This window comes from Ursus maritimus, unplaced genomic scaffold (genome assembly GCF_017311325.1).
Source record: "Ursus maritimus isolate PB19 unplaced genomic scaffold, ASM1731132v1 scaffold_20, whole genome shotgun sequence".
NCBI classification, from domain to species: Eukaryota; Metazoa; Chordata; class Mammalia; order Carnivora; family Ursidae; genus Ursus; species Ursus maritimus.
In genome coordinates this window covers 30,424,716-30,441,063 of record NW_024424453.1, presented here as the reverse complement: position 1 = coordinate 30,441,063, position 16,348 = coordinate 30,424,716, and the positions used below count along the sequence as shown (strand labels likewise).

The window sequence follows — 16,348 nt, the reverse complement described above, 5'->3', positions numbered from 1 at the left end:
AAGGATGCCCCTGAGGTCAATTCTCATTCCTCAAGGATTCCACTAGCCTAACAAGTCATGTTTTCTTTTTCCTTTCTAGATTTTCTCTCTCCATCTCTCTATGTCTTTTTTTTTTAAATTTTTTTGTTATGTTATGTTAGTCACCATACAGTACATCATTAGTTTTTGATGTAGTGTTCCATGATCCATTGTTTGCGTATCACACCCAGTGCTCCATGCAATACGTGCCCTCCTTACTACCCATCATCGGCCACTCTCTCTTATCTCTTAAGACATAAACATTTTACCTGGTTATAATCATAGGGTAGCTCTGCTTTACATTCTTTTTTTTCACTTAACATTATGCCTTAAACATGTCCCCATGTTATCATCATTCATTATACTTATCATTTAAAGTGGCTTTATCATAACCCACCCGGATGAGGTACTGAAATTTACATAGCCATTATCTTACTGCTGGACATTTAGGTTGCTTACAGCTTGTCTCTGAAAAGCCGCTTTCCAAAGTACATTTTTATGCACCTGGAAAAGAAGTAACTTTCAAAGGAAACAGTGAACTCTTCTACCATTTTCTTTCCAAATACCTTATGGTGTCTGTCTCTTCTATGCTGTCTATAGTTTTGTGTTTTGTGTGTGAAATTCTAGTATCTAATTTTATTTTTGGCTGCTGTGCCATGTGCCAAACACAGTGAACTCCATCTCCCCCTCTCTAGTCTGTTTCTCGTCCGCCCACCCCCTCCCACCTCCTCCAAGACTGCCACGTGACAGTTGCCCTCAAGTTCGTACGATTTGAGGATTCACATGAGGAGACGGAACGTCCTCGGGGGTGCCCTTGACCTCCCGAAATGGCGCGCAGAATCAGGCGTGTGCATTTTCCAGTGAGAGGATATAGATTGTGTATCAGATTCTCAAGTGGGGCCGACGACCAAAAAAGAATCATTGACTAAGGCTCTTTTTAGCATCTTAATCTCTTTCCCTCCACTGGGGCGTCTCCTTTGCTTATGGTCAGATTCTAGCCTGAAACCTCCCCTCTCTTAATCCTTAAGGTGCTATCCTCCTTTTCTCCTCTTGCCTCCTCTTCACTGCCAGCATTCTTGAATGAATAGTTATACCCGCTGGGTTCACTTCCTTACCTTCTGTCTACACCCTAACTCCTGGGTCTCCCTGTCTCACGCTGCTGAAATTGCTCTTTCAAAAGATGATATGTGCCTCTTTATCACATGACCTGGTTTTTTATTCTTCACCTTCTGACTTCTCTCTCGCATATGGGATTATGGCCCTTGATCTTACAAAATTTTCTTCCTGGTCATTTGAAGTACTGCCTCCTCCTGGACCTTTTCCTCTGGCATTTCTTCTCCTATTGGTTGCCCCTCGTCCCCTTGCTGTCCGGTGGAGATCTTCTGCAATTTCCTGAGACATCTTTTCTCTCTGTAGTCTTCTCTCTGGTCATCTCACCCAGACCCATTTGTGTGCAGCTTCTCTCTCTCTCCTGAGACCTAGGACCGTATTTGTAAGTGCCGTCTCTACAGGGAGGCCTGGAAGTACCTCCATCGGGTCCAAAAGCAAATCCATCATCTTGCTGGCAGCTCCTCTGGATTTCCATATTGCCATGAATAGGATCACCATGCTTCGTCAGTCAGGCACAAAAGATCTGAGTCCTCTGGACTCCTCTTTCTCCCTGGCCTTCTGCATCCTCACTGGATCACGGGCCAAGGCTTACTGACCTCTCTTGCCACAGTGTTTCTTCCTACTGCTGCCCTGCTAGCTTGGCCTGTTATTAGTCGTCACCAGGACTGTTAGTCTCTTGCTTCGTCTTCCAGAGTCCGCTCACCACCTTCGATGCCTCCCACTAAACACTCCCAGTTAATCCCCTAAAGCATGTGTCCAACTGCTTCAACGTCCTGCTCAAGATTCTTCTGACCATTGCCTTATCCACCACATTACTTCAAAATTAAAAGCCCTTCAAATTCTTAATCCAAACCACTTCTCCAACACTCCTCTGAATATACCATTTATGCATATTAACCCAAATATGGTTTTGATATTTATAATTAGAACATATGGATGCATAAACATTTAAGTTCATGGGGATGCTTTTTTTTTTTTTTTTCTTAAGAGAGGTGAAGGTGGGGTGGGTCAGAGAGAGAGGGAGAGAGAGAATCTTAAGCAGGCTCCATGCCCAGCGTGGAGCTGGACGTGGGGCTCGATCTCACAACCCTGAGATCATGACCTGAGTTAAAATCAAGAGTTGGATTGGGGCGCCTGGGTGGCACAGCGGTTAAGCGCCTGCCTTCGGCTCAGGGCGTGATCCCGGCGTTCCGGGATCAAGCCCCACATCAGGCTCCTCCGCTATGAGCCTGCTTCTTCCTCTCCCACTCCCCCTGCTTGTGTTCCCTCTCTCACTGGCTGTCTCTATCTCTGTCAAATAAATAAATAAAATCTTTAAAAAAAAAAAAAATCAAGAGTTGGACACTTAACTGACTGAGCCATCCAGGTGTCCCCGTAGGGATGCTTTTAAAAGAAAAACCTAGTATCCTATTTATTCATCTCATTTCTTGTTTGTCCTAAACCTTACCTCTCCTTTAAGGTTTAGGGTTCGATCCATTATAATTCAATTAAAGTACCTAATATACGTCAGCCTGTCACCTGAAGGGAAAGACGCTTCACTTTTGACGTTCTTAAGCTTGAGTCAGAGGGACCAGGCATCTGTGGAGAGTATGAAAGCTTTCTCTGAGCCCCTGCTTGTAAAGTGTACTAGTCAGAGTCTTGACAGGAAACAAATGGTCCCCTCAAAAGGGATGATCCAGAAAGAGCTTAATAAAAGGACAAGTCAAAGAATCTGAGGGAAACTAAGTCAATAAGGTAAGGGAGGGGGAGCTGGAACTGGGAAGGTGGTGGTGAGAGCCATTAAAGTGGTGCCTCCCAGCTGGGGAGGATCAGCAGGGGTGGCAAGAGAGGGGAGGGCTCATCCTTCCGTGTCAGGCAGGCCTTGTGGACCCAGGATGTGGAGCTGGGGACCCTGCGGGGTTAAACTTCTGGTGCTCACAGGGGCTGGTTCTTTGCAGCATAACTCCAAGGGCAGAGCGAGCCCCTGAAGGTTGAATAAAGAGTTGTTCAAGAGCATGGAATCTATAGACTCTAAAACAGACCCAAATCAATAGAGCTCTCCCTTGAAAACCTATAAATAGTTTTCCGAACGGCTCCTTTGCCTAAGATTGTGGGACACTATTTCCAGTAGCTCTCCCTTATGACATTGCTGGCTTCTCTACTCTCATTTGGGTACGTCCAGCAGGGCAGCAAGCCCCCAGAACAGCTAGTGCTAGGTGTGCACGCTCAAGATGAACATGTCTGCTGCTCTCCGTGTGGGCCGGCACGCAACGCACGTAGGAGGGCTGGGTGGGTGTGCCTTCGGAGAGCCTTCGAATTTAAAGAAATGACCAAATTCTACAATTAACTCATAACCATTCAGGGGTAGGTGAACAATGCCCAAAGTGTAGGGAGGACAAATGTAGAACCCTCTGAGATTAGAGTAGAGGACAAGCCTCTAGGTAAGGAGACAACCCCTTACCACATCCCCTTGGAACTCCCCCTTTTAGTCCTTTGAGTACCACCATCCCTGTCCCAGAAATACATTGGTCCTGTCTACTCTCTTGGGCTTAAACCTGGACAAAAATTAAACCATCTGCCTTGCTTTCCTCATATGACTGCACCAGTCGAGGGAGCTAAACAGGGCTGACCTTCATGAGCATACATCTGGAAGATGAGGAACAAAAGCTGTTCAGATTGTATTTCTCTTGTTTGCCATGTGGCTTTCCCATAGGTTTTAGCAGATCTATCTCTGGCCATCTGGGGATGCTCTTTCTGGAGGCCACATCTGCCCAAACCTAGGAGGGTTTCGAATATTAAGTAAGTTATTCCGGGCAGATGGACTCATAAACTTGGTCTACCAGGCATTTTAAAAGACCCAGCTTAGGGGTGCCTGGGTGGCTCAGTCATTGAGCATCTGCCTTTGGCTCAGGGTGTGATTCCAGGGTCCTGGGATCGAGCCCCTCGTCAGGCTCCCTCCTCCTCTGGGAGCCTGCTTCTTCCTCTCCCACTCCCCCTGCTTGTGTTCCCTCTCTCACTGGCTGTCTCTCTCTCTCTCTGTCAAATAAATAAATAAATAAAATCTTTAAAAAAAGAAAAAGACCCAGGGGCGCCTGGGTGGCGCAGTCGTTAAGCGTCTGCCTTCGGCTCAGGGCGTGATCCTGGCGTTCCGGGATCGAGTCCCACATCAGGCTCCTCCTCTGGGACCCTGCTTCTTCCTCTCCCACTCCCCCTGCTTGTGTTCCCTCTCTCACTGGCTGTCTCTCTCTCTCTCTGTCAAATAAATAAATAAATAAAATCTTTAAAAAAAGAAAAAGACCCAGGGGCGCCTGGGTGGCGCAGTCGTTAAGCGTCTGCCTTCGGCTCAGGGCGTGATCCTGGCGTTCCGGGATCGAGTCCCACATCAGGCTCCTCCTCTGGGACCCTGCTTCTTCCTCTCCCACTCCCCCTGCTTGTGTTCCCTCTCTCACTGGCTGTCTCTCTGTCACATAAATAAATAAAATCTTTAAAAAAAAAAAAAAAAGAAAAAGACCCAGCTTACCCACCAAATACATATTTGGAGGGTATAAATCCCATGCACTCACGGGTTATATGTAGGAGATGATCCCTGATCCACCCACTGAGTCTAGATGCTCTATTTCTCAACTCTGAAAGACTAGTTCTCCAATATTTTGGAATTCGTTCTTCATTGTCTGATGAGCCATTTGGATGACTTCCTCTTGGCACTGACCACTGGGCATCGGTGCCTGTGTTTGGGCTGCATCTGCCTTGGCTCAGTGGGACTTTCCACCAAGGTTTACTTCCTTGCTATCCAACTCACCAGGTGAGGATGGGATCTGGCAATATGCCCACTGCCCCTTGCCTCATATAGTTACTGAAAGAATGGGAAACATCAGGAGGGTTCCCAAATCACCTGAGTTTGAGTGGCATGAATTTCCTGGTATGACTTCCTGACAACCATACTCCCTGGAGAAAACAGAAGTATGAAGTCACTTCAAAAACATGATACCATACAATATTCCAGCAATGAGACCTGAACAAAGCTGACCCGAGGTTTTAATAAACCTTTTAATAAACCTCTCCTCATTCCCCCAACCCAGCACCATTCCCCACACCTTGCTCCCTGCCTATGAACACATATGGAAACAACTTACTGTAAACTGGATTTGGCAGCCGCCCATGATGTAGTCCAAGAAAGAATGCATCTTGTGGATCTGCAGAGGAGGAGAAGAGGAAACCGTTTTAGCAACAGCGTGATCTATTTCCTTACGCAGTGGAAGCTTAAACTTTGGGGTTAGGCTGCTACCCTAGAAGAAAGAGCAGAAAGAGATCTGTGGGGAAAAGAGGGGTCAGTCGATTTGGTTATGCTAAAGGAGAGAAAGAGCAATGCTCAATTCAGATGGCCCTTGAGGGCTGCAACTACCTAAGCTCTGCTCCCCTCTTGTGTTACGGATGCCTCCGGTGAGACACTAACAGCAGATTTTCATGTATTGCCCTTGTTTTGGAATGAAAAAAGTCTCACACTTGGCTTCAGTTTTGCTCCCCATGGCTAAGTCCCAGTGCTGGTAACATTCTAAATACCATAAGTAATCTAGGTTGGTGGCTTCAGGATGGCAATGACCTGAGAAGGCCTTTACTGACAGTTTCCCATTAGTAAGATTCCTGCCATGCCATGAACAATGAACTTATGAGACTAACTCTAAGCCAGGGGCTTAACATCCATGATTTCATTTAATTCTTAGAACTACTCCATAAAAGTGGTACTATCATTATTATTGTGCCATTTTGTAGAGGAGGGAGTTGAGGCTAAGATCACCTACCCAGTAGGTGATGGATGTGGGATTCTAATGCCGGCAGTCTGGACTGCGTTGTCCATTCTTTGGACCTCTGTGCTGGAAGTCAGTATGGCCCTGCTTTCTGCCCAACCACCATCATCTGCGTTCTCGTGTGCCTTACCAATTTCTGGTCTTCATTTCTGCTTCTTTATGATTCTGCTGCTTGACTCTGGGTGATATTCATCCATTTATTTATTTAACAAGGATTTACTGAGCCCCCACTCTGCACTAGATGCTAGGGATATAGTGATGAGAAAAACAGACACGACTATAGTCATGGAGCTTGTAGACGGGCCCCTGTACCTGGGCAGGGAGTAACTGATTTTTGACCCTCAGTCCTCAGATTCCTTCTGATGCTGAGGGTAGCTTCTCAGAGACTGACCTAAGAAATCCCATGTTGGTGTCTCTAGGTACCACCTCCAGGTGGCACACATTTCTTGGCAGACTTTTCTCAGGGCTGATGTTCACTTGGCCCCCTGAACAGTGCCTGCTCCTGGCTTCCTTTTTCTTTTAGATTTTGTATTTATTCATTTGAGAGAGAGTGTGCAAGTGAGAGTGAGAGCACAAGCAGGCGGGGAGGGTCATAGGCAGAGGGAGAAGCAGCCCACTGAGTAGGAAGCCTGATGTGGGGCTCAATCCCAGGACTCCAGGATCATGACCTGAGCTGAAGGCAGACACTTAACCAACTGAGCCACGCAGGCATTCCCAGAAGAAAAGTTTATTACTCACAGCAACCAGAAGGATAGGAGGCATGTCATGGCACTCAGGGGCCACATGGGGAAGCACCAGGGTCAGTCAGAAGACAGAAAGATTGAAAGGGAAGTGTGGGTGGCAGTCTTTATTGTGGGTGTTTTTTTTTTTTTTTTGGTAAGGAATGAGTGGGGCAGGGTAAGCAGTTAATCTGGTTTAGGACTGGAGTCTGAATAATTTTCATGGCTCTGGGCTATAAGGGTGGTCTCTAATTATCTGAAGCCTGGACCCGGGGTCATGTAGGGCCACAGGAATATTGGCTCTGTATGTGAGAGCACCATAAAGAAGGTGGTTGGGGGTATGGGCTCTGGATGGTTTGGTCTGCATATCAAAGGCAAGGCTCATGTGCAAGTTGTCTGCTATCTCCAGGAATTAGCTAACCCTGGGAGGGGCAGACCCCATGCAGGTCCACAAGGCTCCAAGATGTTAAAGCATCAACAACTTTAGAAAATAAAAAACATAATTAATACAATGGTCCCAGATGGCCAGTCCCAATACACTATCCCCTAGTCCCACTGACGGGTTCAAGAGGTGGGCGCATCCGTCTTTCCTCTCCTCTCGCTCTTGGTCCGAGAGGATGTGCTCCTGCAGCTCCTGGCAGCCATGGAGAGGCCACTCTGAGAGAAGGAACCTGATATACACAGAGAGAAACTAGATGGCATTTAAGTCTTGTATGGTGGAGTCAGACAGGCATAGGTTAAAATCTCAGCTCTTAAACTTACCATGTGCACGACTAGTTACATGATCTCAGTTGACAGCCGAAATCTCAGGGTTACGATACAAGTTAAACAGAATTCATCATCGTTACTCTCACATAGGAAATACTCAGCCAGTGCCAGAGTTATTCTCAGATGTGATTTCAGAGGTTTGATTATTAGCATGTAGGATTTTCTGTGAAGTTAGAGCCCTTCTGGGAGGAGTTTCTCGGCCCTTGTGATCTTCCCCCATTGCTTTGTGTTCATGGTACCTTTCAGCATGGGTGAGGTGCCACCTAGAAAGCATGAACACTGCAACAAGCACACAGGAGGGGGCTCTGGAAGTGCTGGCTTACCCTTTTGGGGGCTCTCCCTCTGATGCTGTTCCGGACAGAGAAGAGCCTGACATGTGACCAGGACTCTCCATCTTTGGGGGTATGACTGTCTTTGTGGAAGGGATGGTGGCATCGAGCCACCACAGCTCCAAGACCACCCATGTTTACATTTCTCATTGCATATCCATTAATACATTGACTTTCTGATTTTTATTTTAAAAAATACCGCATCTCCTTGACATTCTCTCCCACTATCTTCCTCCCAGACAGCCCTAGCTTCACACTCCTGAAAGAGAGGGACTACGTACGTACCTTGCACTGATTCAAAATCACAATGCCTGAGTTCTTATAATTCTTCTTCTTGGCTTTGTACTTGGGGTTGATGCACTCCCACTGCACCTGCAACAAGAAAGCCTGCTCAGGAAGAAGGGGAGTCATTCAGTGAGGCCAAGCCCCCAGGTGCTGCAGCAGGTGGATCTGAGGGCTGACAAATGTTCTCTGCGTGATCGCCCTTGCATCCTGAGGGACAGTTCAGAGGCATGGTTGAGTGAGACTGATACTAGATTGCCTGGTTTGAATCCTGGTCCGGCCAATTTCCAGCCATGCGACCCTTAGCAAATTACTTGATTCCTCTACACCTTGGATATCTCCTCTGTAAAATGGAGCTGATAATTGTATCTATCTCAGGATTATTGTGAAGCTTTAATAATTAATCCATGTCATACATTTAAAACAGTGCCTGGCACTTATAAATGCTTTTTATTAATAGGGTCAAATCAAGCAACAGAGGGAAGGAGACATCTATAGACACATTCCTAACACAAGTGTTGAGTGCTAGTGCCTAGGAAATGGCTCAAAATATCAGAACACTGAGAGATATTGGATGCTGGCTACAGAAAGTTAATAATGAGTTTGCAAAGAACCTCACTGAGAACTAAAATAATGGAGTGATACATATGACAACAGTGACACAACAGACCTCCAAAGGGGATAGTGTCAGAGCTGCAGGAGTGGCTGGGAACTGAGGAGGTAGCTGGGATGTAAGGGAGCGTATAGGGGAAGAGACATCAACCTTTCCAGCCTACAGAAGACTTCATGTGACAAAGCCAGCTACAAGTCAAACATCCAAAAGCCACTGCATTCTCCTGCCCACCATTCTATGGGAGCCATATCCTTGGATTTCCACTTGGGAAAACAGATTTTCACTTTCTGTGACAATTGGGAGTATCTGAAAATAAAGCAGTTTCTGAGGCAGATGTGAGTGGTATAGACTGGTCAGCTTTGACCCCCACTGATCCATTCCTCTCAATGTCCATGCATTTGTGCAGGTCCCTCCCACAATAACGGTGAGCTTAGACATGTGACTTGTTTTGGCCAATGGCACATTAGCAAAGGTGCTATGAGCAGAGGACTAAAAAGTGCCTGTGCACTGAGGCTTGCCTTCTCCTTGCTGCTGGGAGTTTTTACCACCATGTAAAAAAGCTTAGGCTGATCTCCTGGAGAATAGAAGAGTGCATGGAGAAATGTCTCGGCCATCCCGGTTGCCGAGGCACAAATGCATGAGTGAGCTCAGCTTGCATCATGTAGAATAGAGAGGAGCTGCCCCAGGGGAACTCAGGCTAAGTTGCCAACTCAGGGAACTGTGAGTAAATAATGATTGTTGTTTTCAGCCAGGAAGTTTGGGGGTAATTTGTCCCTCAACAACAGATAACTGAGAACAGTAGTTTCTCAATACTGGGGAAGTTCCAGGAGGGGCTGGGCAACCACATAAGGGTTGGGAAGAAAGGAATCCTATACTGGCTAAGGGTCCTCTAAAACTCTTTCCATAAGAGGAAGGAATGAAAAAGAGGAAGGAAGGTAGGAAGGAAGGAAGATAGGAAGGGGGAGAGGGAGGAAGGGAAGGAAGGAGGAAGGGAGGGTGGGAGGAGAGAAGAGGAAGAAAGAAGAGTCAAACTGAACCTGAAATCAAGGCATCTCCAGCCCTGTTTTTTTTTTTTTTTTTTTTTTTTTAAGGCCTAATCTTTCCATCATGATGATGGTTGTCTTTCTTCCCTCTCTTAGGTTCTCTTCTCATTTGCTCTCCATGTGAATAGTGCTTGATAAACAAGAATTCCAGCTTGTCTTAAAGTAGATCTAGTATTTTTCAGACAAAGCACCCCAAGTCCCTCCCAAGCCCATCAAAACTGAAATTGCCTTCCCCCCAAACCTTCCTCTGTCAGAGTATGAACAAATAGCATAGGGATTTACCTTACAATTGGAAAGAAAAGATCCAAAATTAGCTGTGATAATTCCTTTGTCATTTTCAATAATTTCTCTTAACCTCAATTTCTTCAGTCAAGCAGGACATAACAAATGAAACTTCGAATGAGTTAGATTTCAAGTTATCTTAAGAACTATAATGATAATCCATGAAAAGTCTACCCATTTCCATCTTAGGCTAAGGCAAAGCAGTAGTAGAGGATGGGTTGGCACAGCCAGACAAGGGCTCTAAGGAAGCTGAATTAGAACTTGCAGGTACTTGGGGCTTTTATGCCTGTTGGGTGGGAAGGGGGTGCTGATGAACCAGGTCTAAGTATTTTGCATCTGTGTTGGGATAACATTTTCATGTTATTATAGGCTATTTGCTTTACATGTACAATCCCATTTAACTCTCCCACAACTCCCTTTTAGAAATGAAAGATGAGGCTCAGGTCTTCTGGGTGGCAACTGGTGGAGTTGCGATTCACCCCATCGGTCTCACTCCAAAGCTTGGCTGTTAACATAGTGCTTCCCCTGGAAGGGTCTTGGGGGTGGCTCTCCTATTTGTTCTTGCAAGTTTCCTTTTTGGCCACCTCAAACCAAGGCTGTTCATGAAGGCCCCCTGAGAACTAACCAAGTTAATCAAGAATTTACCCTACAGAACCATGACTCTCACAGCAAGGAGCTTAAAAGAGGATGGCTCCTCTTTTTGTCTCTGTTTCTACTTCCTGAGTTTCCTCAGTTCCAGCCTCCTTTATCCTCTCTCCCTACCCTCCATTCTCTTGACATTAACTACCTGTTTGCTGATGGCTCCAAAATACATTTCCAGGTAGGCCTCTCCCCCAGTTTCCCAAACCCCATTCTTGAACTTTCCTCACTAGCTGGACCTCCCTGAAACAAGACTTCCTTACTCAGGAAATGGCACCAACGTTTACTCATCTATTCCCTCCATATCCAAACCCTCAACACACCTTGTAGCTTCTGTCTCCAAAACCCATCTTAAATCACTCCACTTCTCTCCGCCTCCATCGTCACTTTTTCAGCCTAAGTCATTATCACCTCTTGTCTTGCCTACAATAGTAGCCTCCTGACAGATCTGCTTCACTGTCTACTTTCTATATAATGAATTATGTATACAGTGGCCAGAGTCATTTTTTAGAAAGTTAAAACCAGTCATGTCATTCTCTGGCTTGAACATCTTTGCACTGCTGTCCTGTAGACCTCTGTGCAATGATGGAAATATTCTAAATCTGTACCAACCAATACTGAAGCTGCTAGCCACATGAGGTTATGGAGCACTGGAGTGTGGCTAGGGCGGCTGAGGAATTGAAATTGAAACTTAATTTTCATTAATTAAAAGTAAGACGAAAACACTCACATATAGCTAGTGGCTCCTGTCCCGGTGAGCACAAAGCTGTCTCTTACCACGTTTAGAAGAAAATCCAAACCCCTTTCTTTGAGCTATTAGAATGTGCTTTTCCTGGCCCCTGCCTCTGTCTTTGAGTACATCTCATCTACCCTCTCTGCTCCAGATGTACTGGTCTCTTTTCACATCCTTAATCACACCAAGCTCTTTCCTCACTCAGGACTTGGTAATGCTGTTCCCTCAGCCTGCATGCTTTTCCCTTGCTTGTTACATGGCTGGCTTATTTTCATCTTTAAGGGACTTCAACTTAAAACTGCCTTTTCAGGTTATCTTTCCAATACCACACCTTTATACTACACTTGTTCAGTTTTTTATAGCATTTGTCCCAAACTGTAATGACATTTTTATTTTTTGTTTATTTGATTCATGTTTATATTTTAGTCTACACCTAGAGCTTGGTACGTAGTAGGTGCTCCATAATAAATACTGGTAGAACCAATAAATAAGAACATTTCCCACAGCGCAAATTGTCCCATTGTACCCAAATGGGACTGAGTGATTGAACTAAATAAAATCTTTCCGGTATCTCAGTGATACAGAAAAGTACACAGCATATGATTCATTTCCTCAGTGGGACATAAAGATTTATTTCTGTTTGTTTGAAAGCATTAGACTTTGGTGTTCTTCAATTATAATATATGCTATAATTTTACTTGTACTACCCTCTTAGAAACCCAAAGATGAAATGTTTCCCACAGTTATTGATTTGGCTATTTCTACTTGTAGGAGAACAAGGCACAGCTTTGTAAAACTTTTTAGAACTCTAATATGTGGTATTGACAACTCATTGATTTATTAGTTCAGTAGGGCCTGGTTCAACAGAACAACAACTTCTCTGGCTATCTTGTTATCCTGGCTGTGACATCACTTATAACTTAATGTGTTTTTTTCTTTAAGATTTTATTTATTTATTTGAGAGAGAGAGAGCATGAGAGAGTGGTGGTGGGGGTGGTGGTGGGAGGGAGAAGCAGGCTCACCACTGAGCAGGGAGCCCTAAGCGGGACTCAATCCCAGGACCCTGGGATCATGACCCGAGCCAAAGGCAGATGCTTAACTGACAGAGCCACCCAGGTGCCCCAATTTCATGTTAGTTTTGACTGTGGCCCTGAACCATGCCTGCTTGTGGCAAAGGTCTCTGCATGTTACACAAGTTGCTTGTAATCCTGAATATTTAACAGAACATATACAACAGGTTTCGTGGGAGCCATGTGGAAAGTAGCCCTTGATTTTCTAGGCCAAATGTAAGTTCTTGACAAATGGTCTGATTCACGTTAAGCTTCCTGTTCTAAAGAATGCTAGTTTATTCCCAGTCTAGGTATATCTTGACCTAATATCTGAAAGAAGAGACATGGAAAGTGAGTCGTGGCATCCTCTGTACTCAGCACCTCTGACCATGCTAGGCATAGGATCTTATCTCGAAGGGAAACACCTTTCTCAAAGCCACTGAAGGCTCAGCTGTCACTCTTTTCTGTTCCATGGGGACAGTGGGCCCCAGAGTAAGAAGGTCAGGTGGTTTGGTGTTGAGCTCCCTGGAGGCAAGGAGTTAAGTATAAGTAGTTCCTTTGGGAGGTAATACCAGGAAGCACCAGTGGAGGAGTGGGGAACCGAGATGCGCAGGCTGCCAAAGGGGTGTGCAAGTCAGTTACCACTGTGGGCAACCAGGGCCGATCCCTGCTGGGGAGCTCTAGGAAACTGCAGAGAACACACACTTAGACCCTGCCCCCTGTGGGGCAAGAGAGCTGGGATATCTGTCCTTCAACCCCCATTAGTTACTTGTTGAGGGCTGTTCCCTGGACGGAGCCACACCTCCCCTCATACTTTAGCCTGCTGTGGGCATAGGCAGAACAGCTCCATCACCAGAGCAAGCCCACAGGCAAAGAGATACAGGTTTTATGGCTAGAAATTGGGCAGGTGAACAATGAACAGGTAAGAATAGCAGTTACATGGTGAGGGTCCAGATGACAGCAAGTGACTAATTTACAAATAATGTAAATATATGTGTGTCCAGTGTATGAGGGAAATGGTGAAGCCAAAAGCAAGTCTAGTGGCCATAATGAATATTTGGAGGAATCCAGTAATTTTCCAAAGCAGTCAATGTGTAATTAATGTCACCGAGTCATGGAAAGAATGGTACTACCATAAGCAGATATTCGGGAAATGCTGGCTACATGCTAGGCACTCTGCTAAGTACATACCATAGATCATCTCATTTAATCTCCACAAAGTTCTATTAGGTAGGTATACTTATCACCTTCATTTTTAAGTGAGAAAACAGGCAAAGAGAGGTTAAGTCACTTGTCCAAGGCTACACAGCTAAAGGAAATTAGAAATATTCTCATCTGACCTCTCTGTTTTACTGATAAAGAAGCTGTACCACATTGGGACAGTGTCATGTCCAAGGACATGCTAGTTGCTTTGGGTTGGGTTAGGAGTAGAATTTAGGTCCTCAAATCCCACCATGCTTCCTACTTGTCACATTTAATCAAATATTGATACCTCTTCTCTCGGTGTCCCACGTGTAGTGGGTGCTCAGGATGCATCATGAGAGAAGTGCTGGGGGGAAATACCATGTGCGGTTACCACCTACCTGTTTCCCTTCCATTGCTCCTCTCATCTCCTTGAATGTCGAGGTGAACTCTCCAATGAAGTCGTGTTTGCCATTGGAGTCCCAGTCCCATACTATGCACTGCAAGAGGAAAGAAGTATCTTTAAAAACAAAATTACGAGTGAACCCACAGCAGCTGAAGGCAGTGTGAGCTTTATGAGGAAGAGCTGATGAGCGATGCCTGGTCTGGAGCAAAAGCCCGGCACTCCAGGATTGTGGCATGTGGGATGGACGTAGTATGCCTTTAGTTTCTATAGTGGTTTTTTTAATTAAGTTTTTAATTTAATTTAATTTATTTATTTGAGAGAGAGAGCGCACAAGCATGAGCAGGGGAAAGGGGCAAAGGGAAAGGGAGAAGCAGACTCCCCACTAAGCAGGGAGCCCAACAGGGGTGGGTGGGACTCAATCCCAGGACCCTAAGATCATGACTTAAGCTGAAGGCAGACACTTAACCAACTGAGTCACCCAGGTGCCTCTTTTTTGGAGGCATCTTGAAGAAAAACGAATTTCTCAACTTTTGTTTTCTCTTTCAATGTGGAGGCTATGGTAGATAATTCTTTTGCTTGGAAAACATATTAATAAGCCCTTTGGTTATGAAGGAGATTATATTAGAATAAATCAAAATGGAAGAGGTTCAGACAAAGGGAGCTCCACTGCTCTGCTGAATAAAGTAATGTCAGGTTGAGTTTTCCCTTTGCAACTAGAGACTAAACATAGGACTCAGCGGTGTGGGTTGAGAAGTTTGGCAAGGATTCATCAGAGGGCTGAGGATGGGCCTGACATTGGAGTAGGAGGAGATAAGAGATAGGTAAGGAACTTTGGAAACTGTGAGGTCTAAATGTCAAGTTCAAGTCATTTGGATACTTCTCCCATCACGTGCCCTCTCTACTTCCTCCTCTCCTGTTATCCCTGAGACTCTAGTAACTCTGCCACCCATAAAAGTATTATGCTGGTGGTGACTCAGAGAATAAAGGTGAGGGGCTCTGTCCATGTTTTGGGACAAACAGACTGGAGAGCAGTGTGATATGACCCATAGGGATTGAAAACTGAGGGGAGCAGGGCTGCGGAGGGAGAGCTGGACAGAAGACTCCTAGGAGTGGAACCCCACAGAAACACTGGGGAGGGTGTCAACTTCCACAGTACATGGAGGTCGAACTCAAGATATCTTATCTAGATTTTGAAATGAATCTTTGACCCCAGGAAGTTGAAGAATTACAATTAAAATTCAGTTGAAACCATTCAACTTAGGTTTTTTGGTCATTACATGTTTACTCAATTGGTAGATTCTAAAAGTAAACTACTAATAGGATCTATTATGTCAATCTGAGTCTCTAAGTCAGGGAAATATGCAGCAGAGTCCCCAGATGACCCAGGATGGACATTTGTATCTACAAGAAAGAAATCACTGCTGTTCTCAGCCACTGAGATTGCTACCATGTAGCCCAGACTGAGAACCATTTAAGTACTTAAAGCGCTGTCACAGGAAAAGGTATTTCAATTTACTTTGTCTGACTCCAAAAGGGGGAAAACAAATCTTGTGAGGAAGCTGCAAAGAAATAACAACAAAAAAAGTATTTCTCAGGAATTACACCTGTCCAGAAATAAAGTCATCTATTTGTGTAAGAGTGAGTGTTTTATTGTTGGAAATGTTTAAGAAGAAACTGCAGGACTATGCCCCAAAAATGTGGAAGAGAAAGTCAAGTAGGGAATGTTATAGAGGATTTGGTGGGAAGTTCTTTGAGTTTTCTTCTAACTCGGAGATGCTAAGATTAGTGGGAGTTATATAGGTTGCAAAATACTGTTAATGAACCGCTAAGCTCTTTTTGGTTGAAATGCTAAGCACTGCCATGTTTAGTAGGAGGTTTGAGAACCCCCTTTTTAATTCAAAGTAGGATGAAGTTCTTCCTCATTTATTCTAATGGACAGTGGAACCAATCAATGATTCAGCCACTTGGAAAAATGGCTCAGAATGTGCATTGTAAATATCACATTGTTGAACACTGTCCTTTGATCTGCAGTCACTCACAACCAGGGGTTTTTCTCTTTGTTTGCCATTCCCTCATTACTGCCTCTCCCGCCTTACACACGTATGACCGGGGCCTGGACACAGAAAGAAAGAAGGGTGGTTCTTGGGACCCTGTCTTTAAGGCTCCTAACTTTGCCTGGTAGTAAATACAGCCATGGGACACATGAGACACGCTCAGATTCTCTTCTTCCTCGAAGAGCAAATAAAGAAATAAAGAGGACAGAAGCACAGGAGAGAAAAGCGGTGGAAGCAGACTTTTAAACCCTCTTCTGCACTGGGGAGGAGGTTGAATCCCCTTCTCCCGGCCTCCCTAGTCACAGTACAATATAGAAAAGGCAAGAGGGGATGTACA

General features: G+C 45.0%; 1 protein-coding gene across 2 annotated transcripts in view; it reads right to left on the bottom strand.

Moving 5' to 3' along the window:
* Positions 1 to 16,348, bottom strand: part of CPNE4 (copine 4) — a 474,248-nt gene that overhangs the window by 31,991 nt on the left and 425,909 nt on the right. For both annotated transcript variants that reach the window (XM_008708689.1, XM_008708694.2), the window contains exons 8-10: positions 13,953 to 14,051; positions 8,014 to 8,100; positions 5,241 to 5,300 (exon numbers count right to left, since the gene is read on the bottom strand). In XM_008708689.1, coding sequence (XP_008706911.1) covers positions 5,241 to 5,300; positions 8,014 to 8,100; positions 13,953 to 14,051 — 246 coding nt within the window. The remainder of the gene's footprint in view (positions 1 to 5,240; positions 5,301 to 8,013; positions 8,101 to 13,952; positions 14,052 to 16,348) is intronic.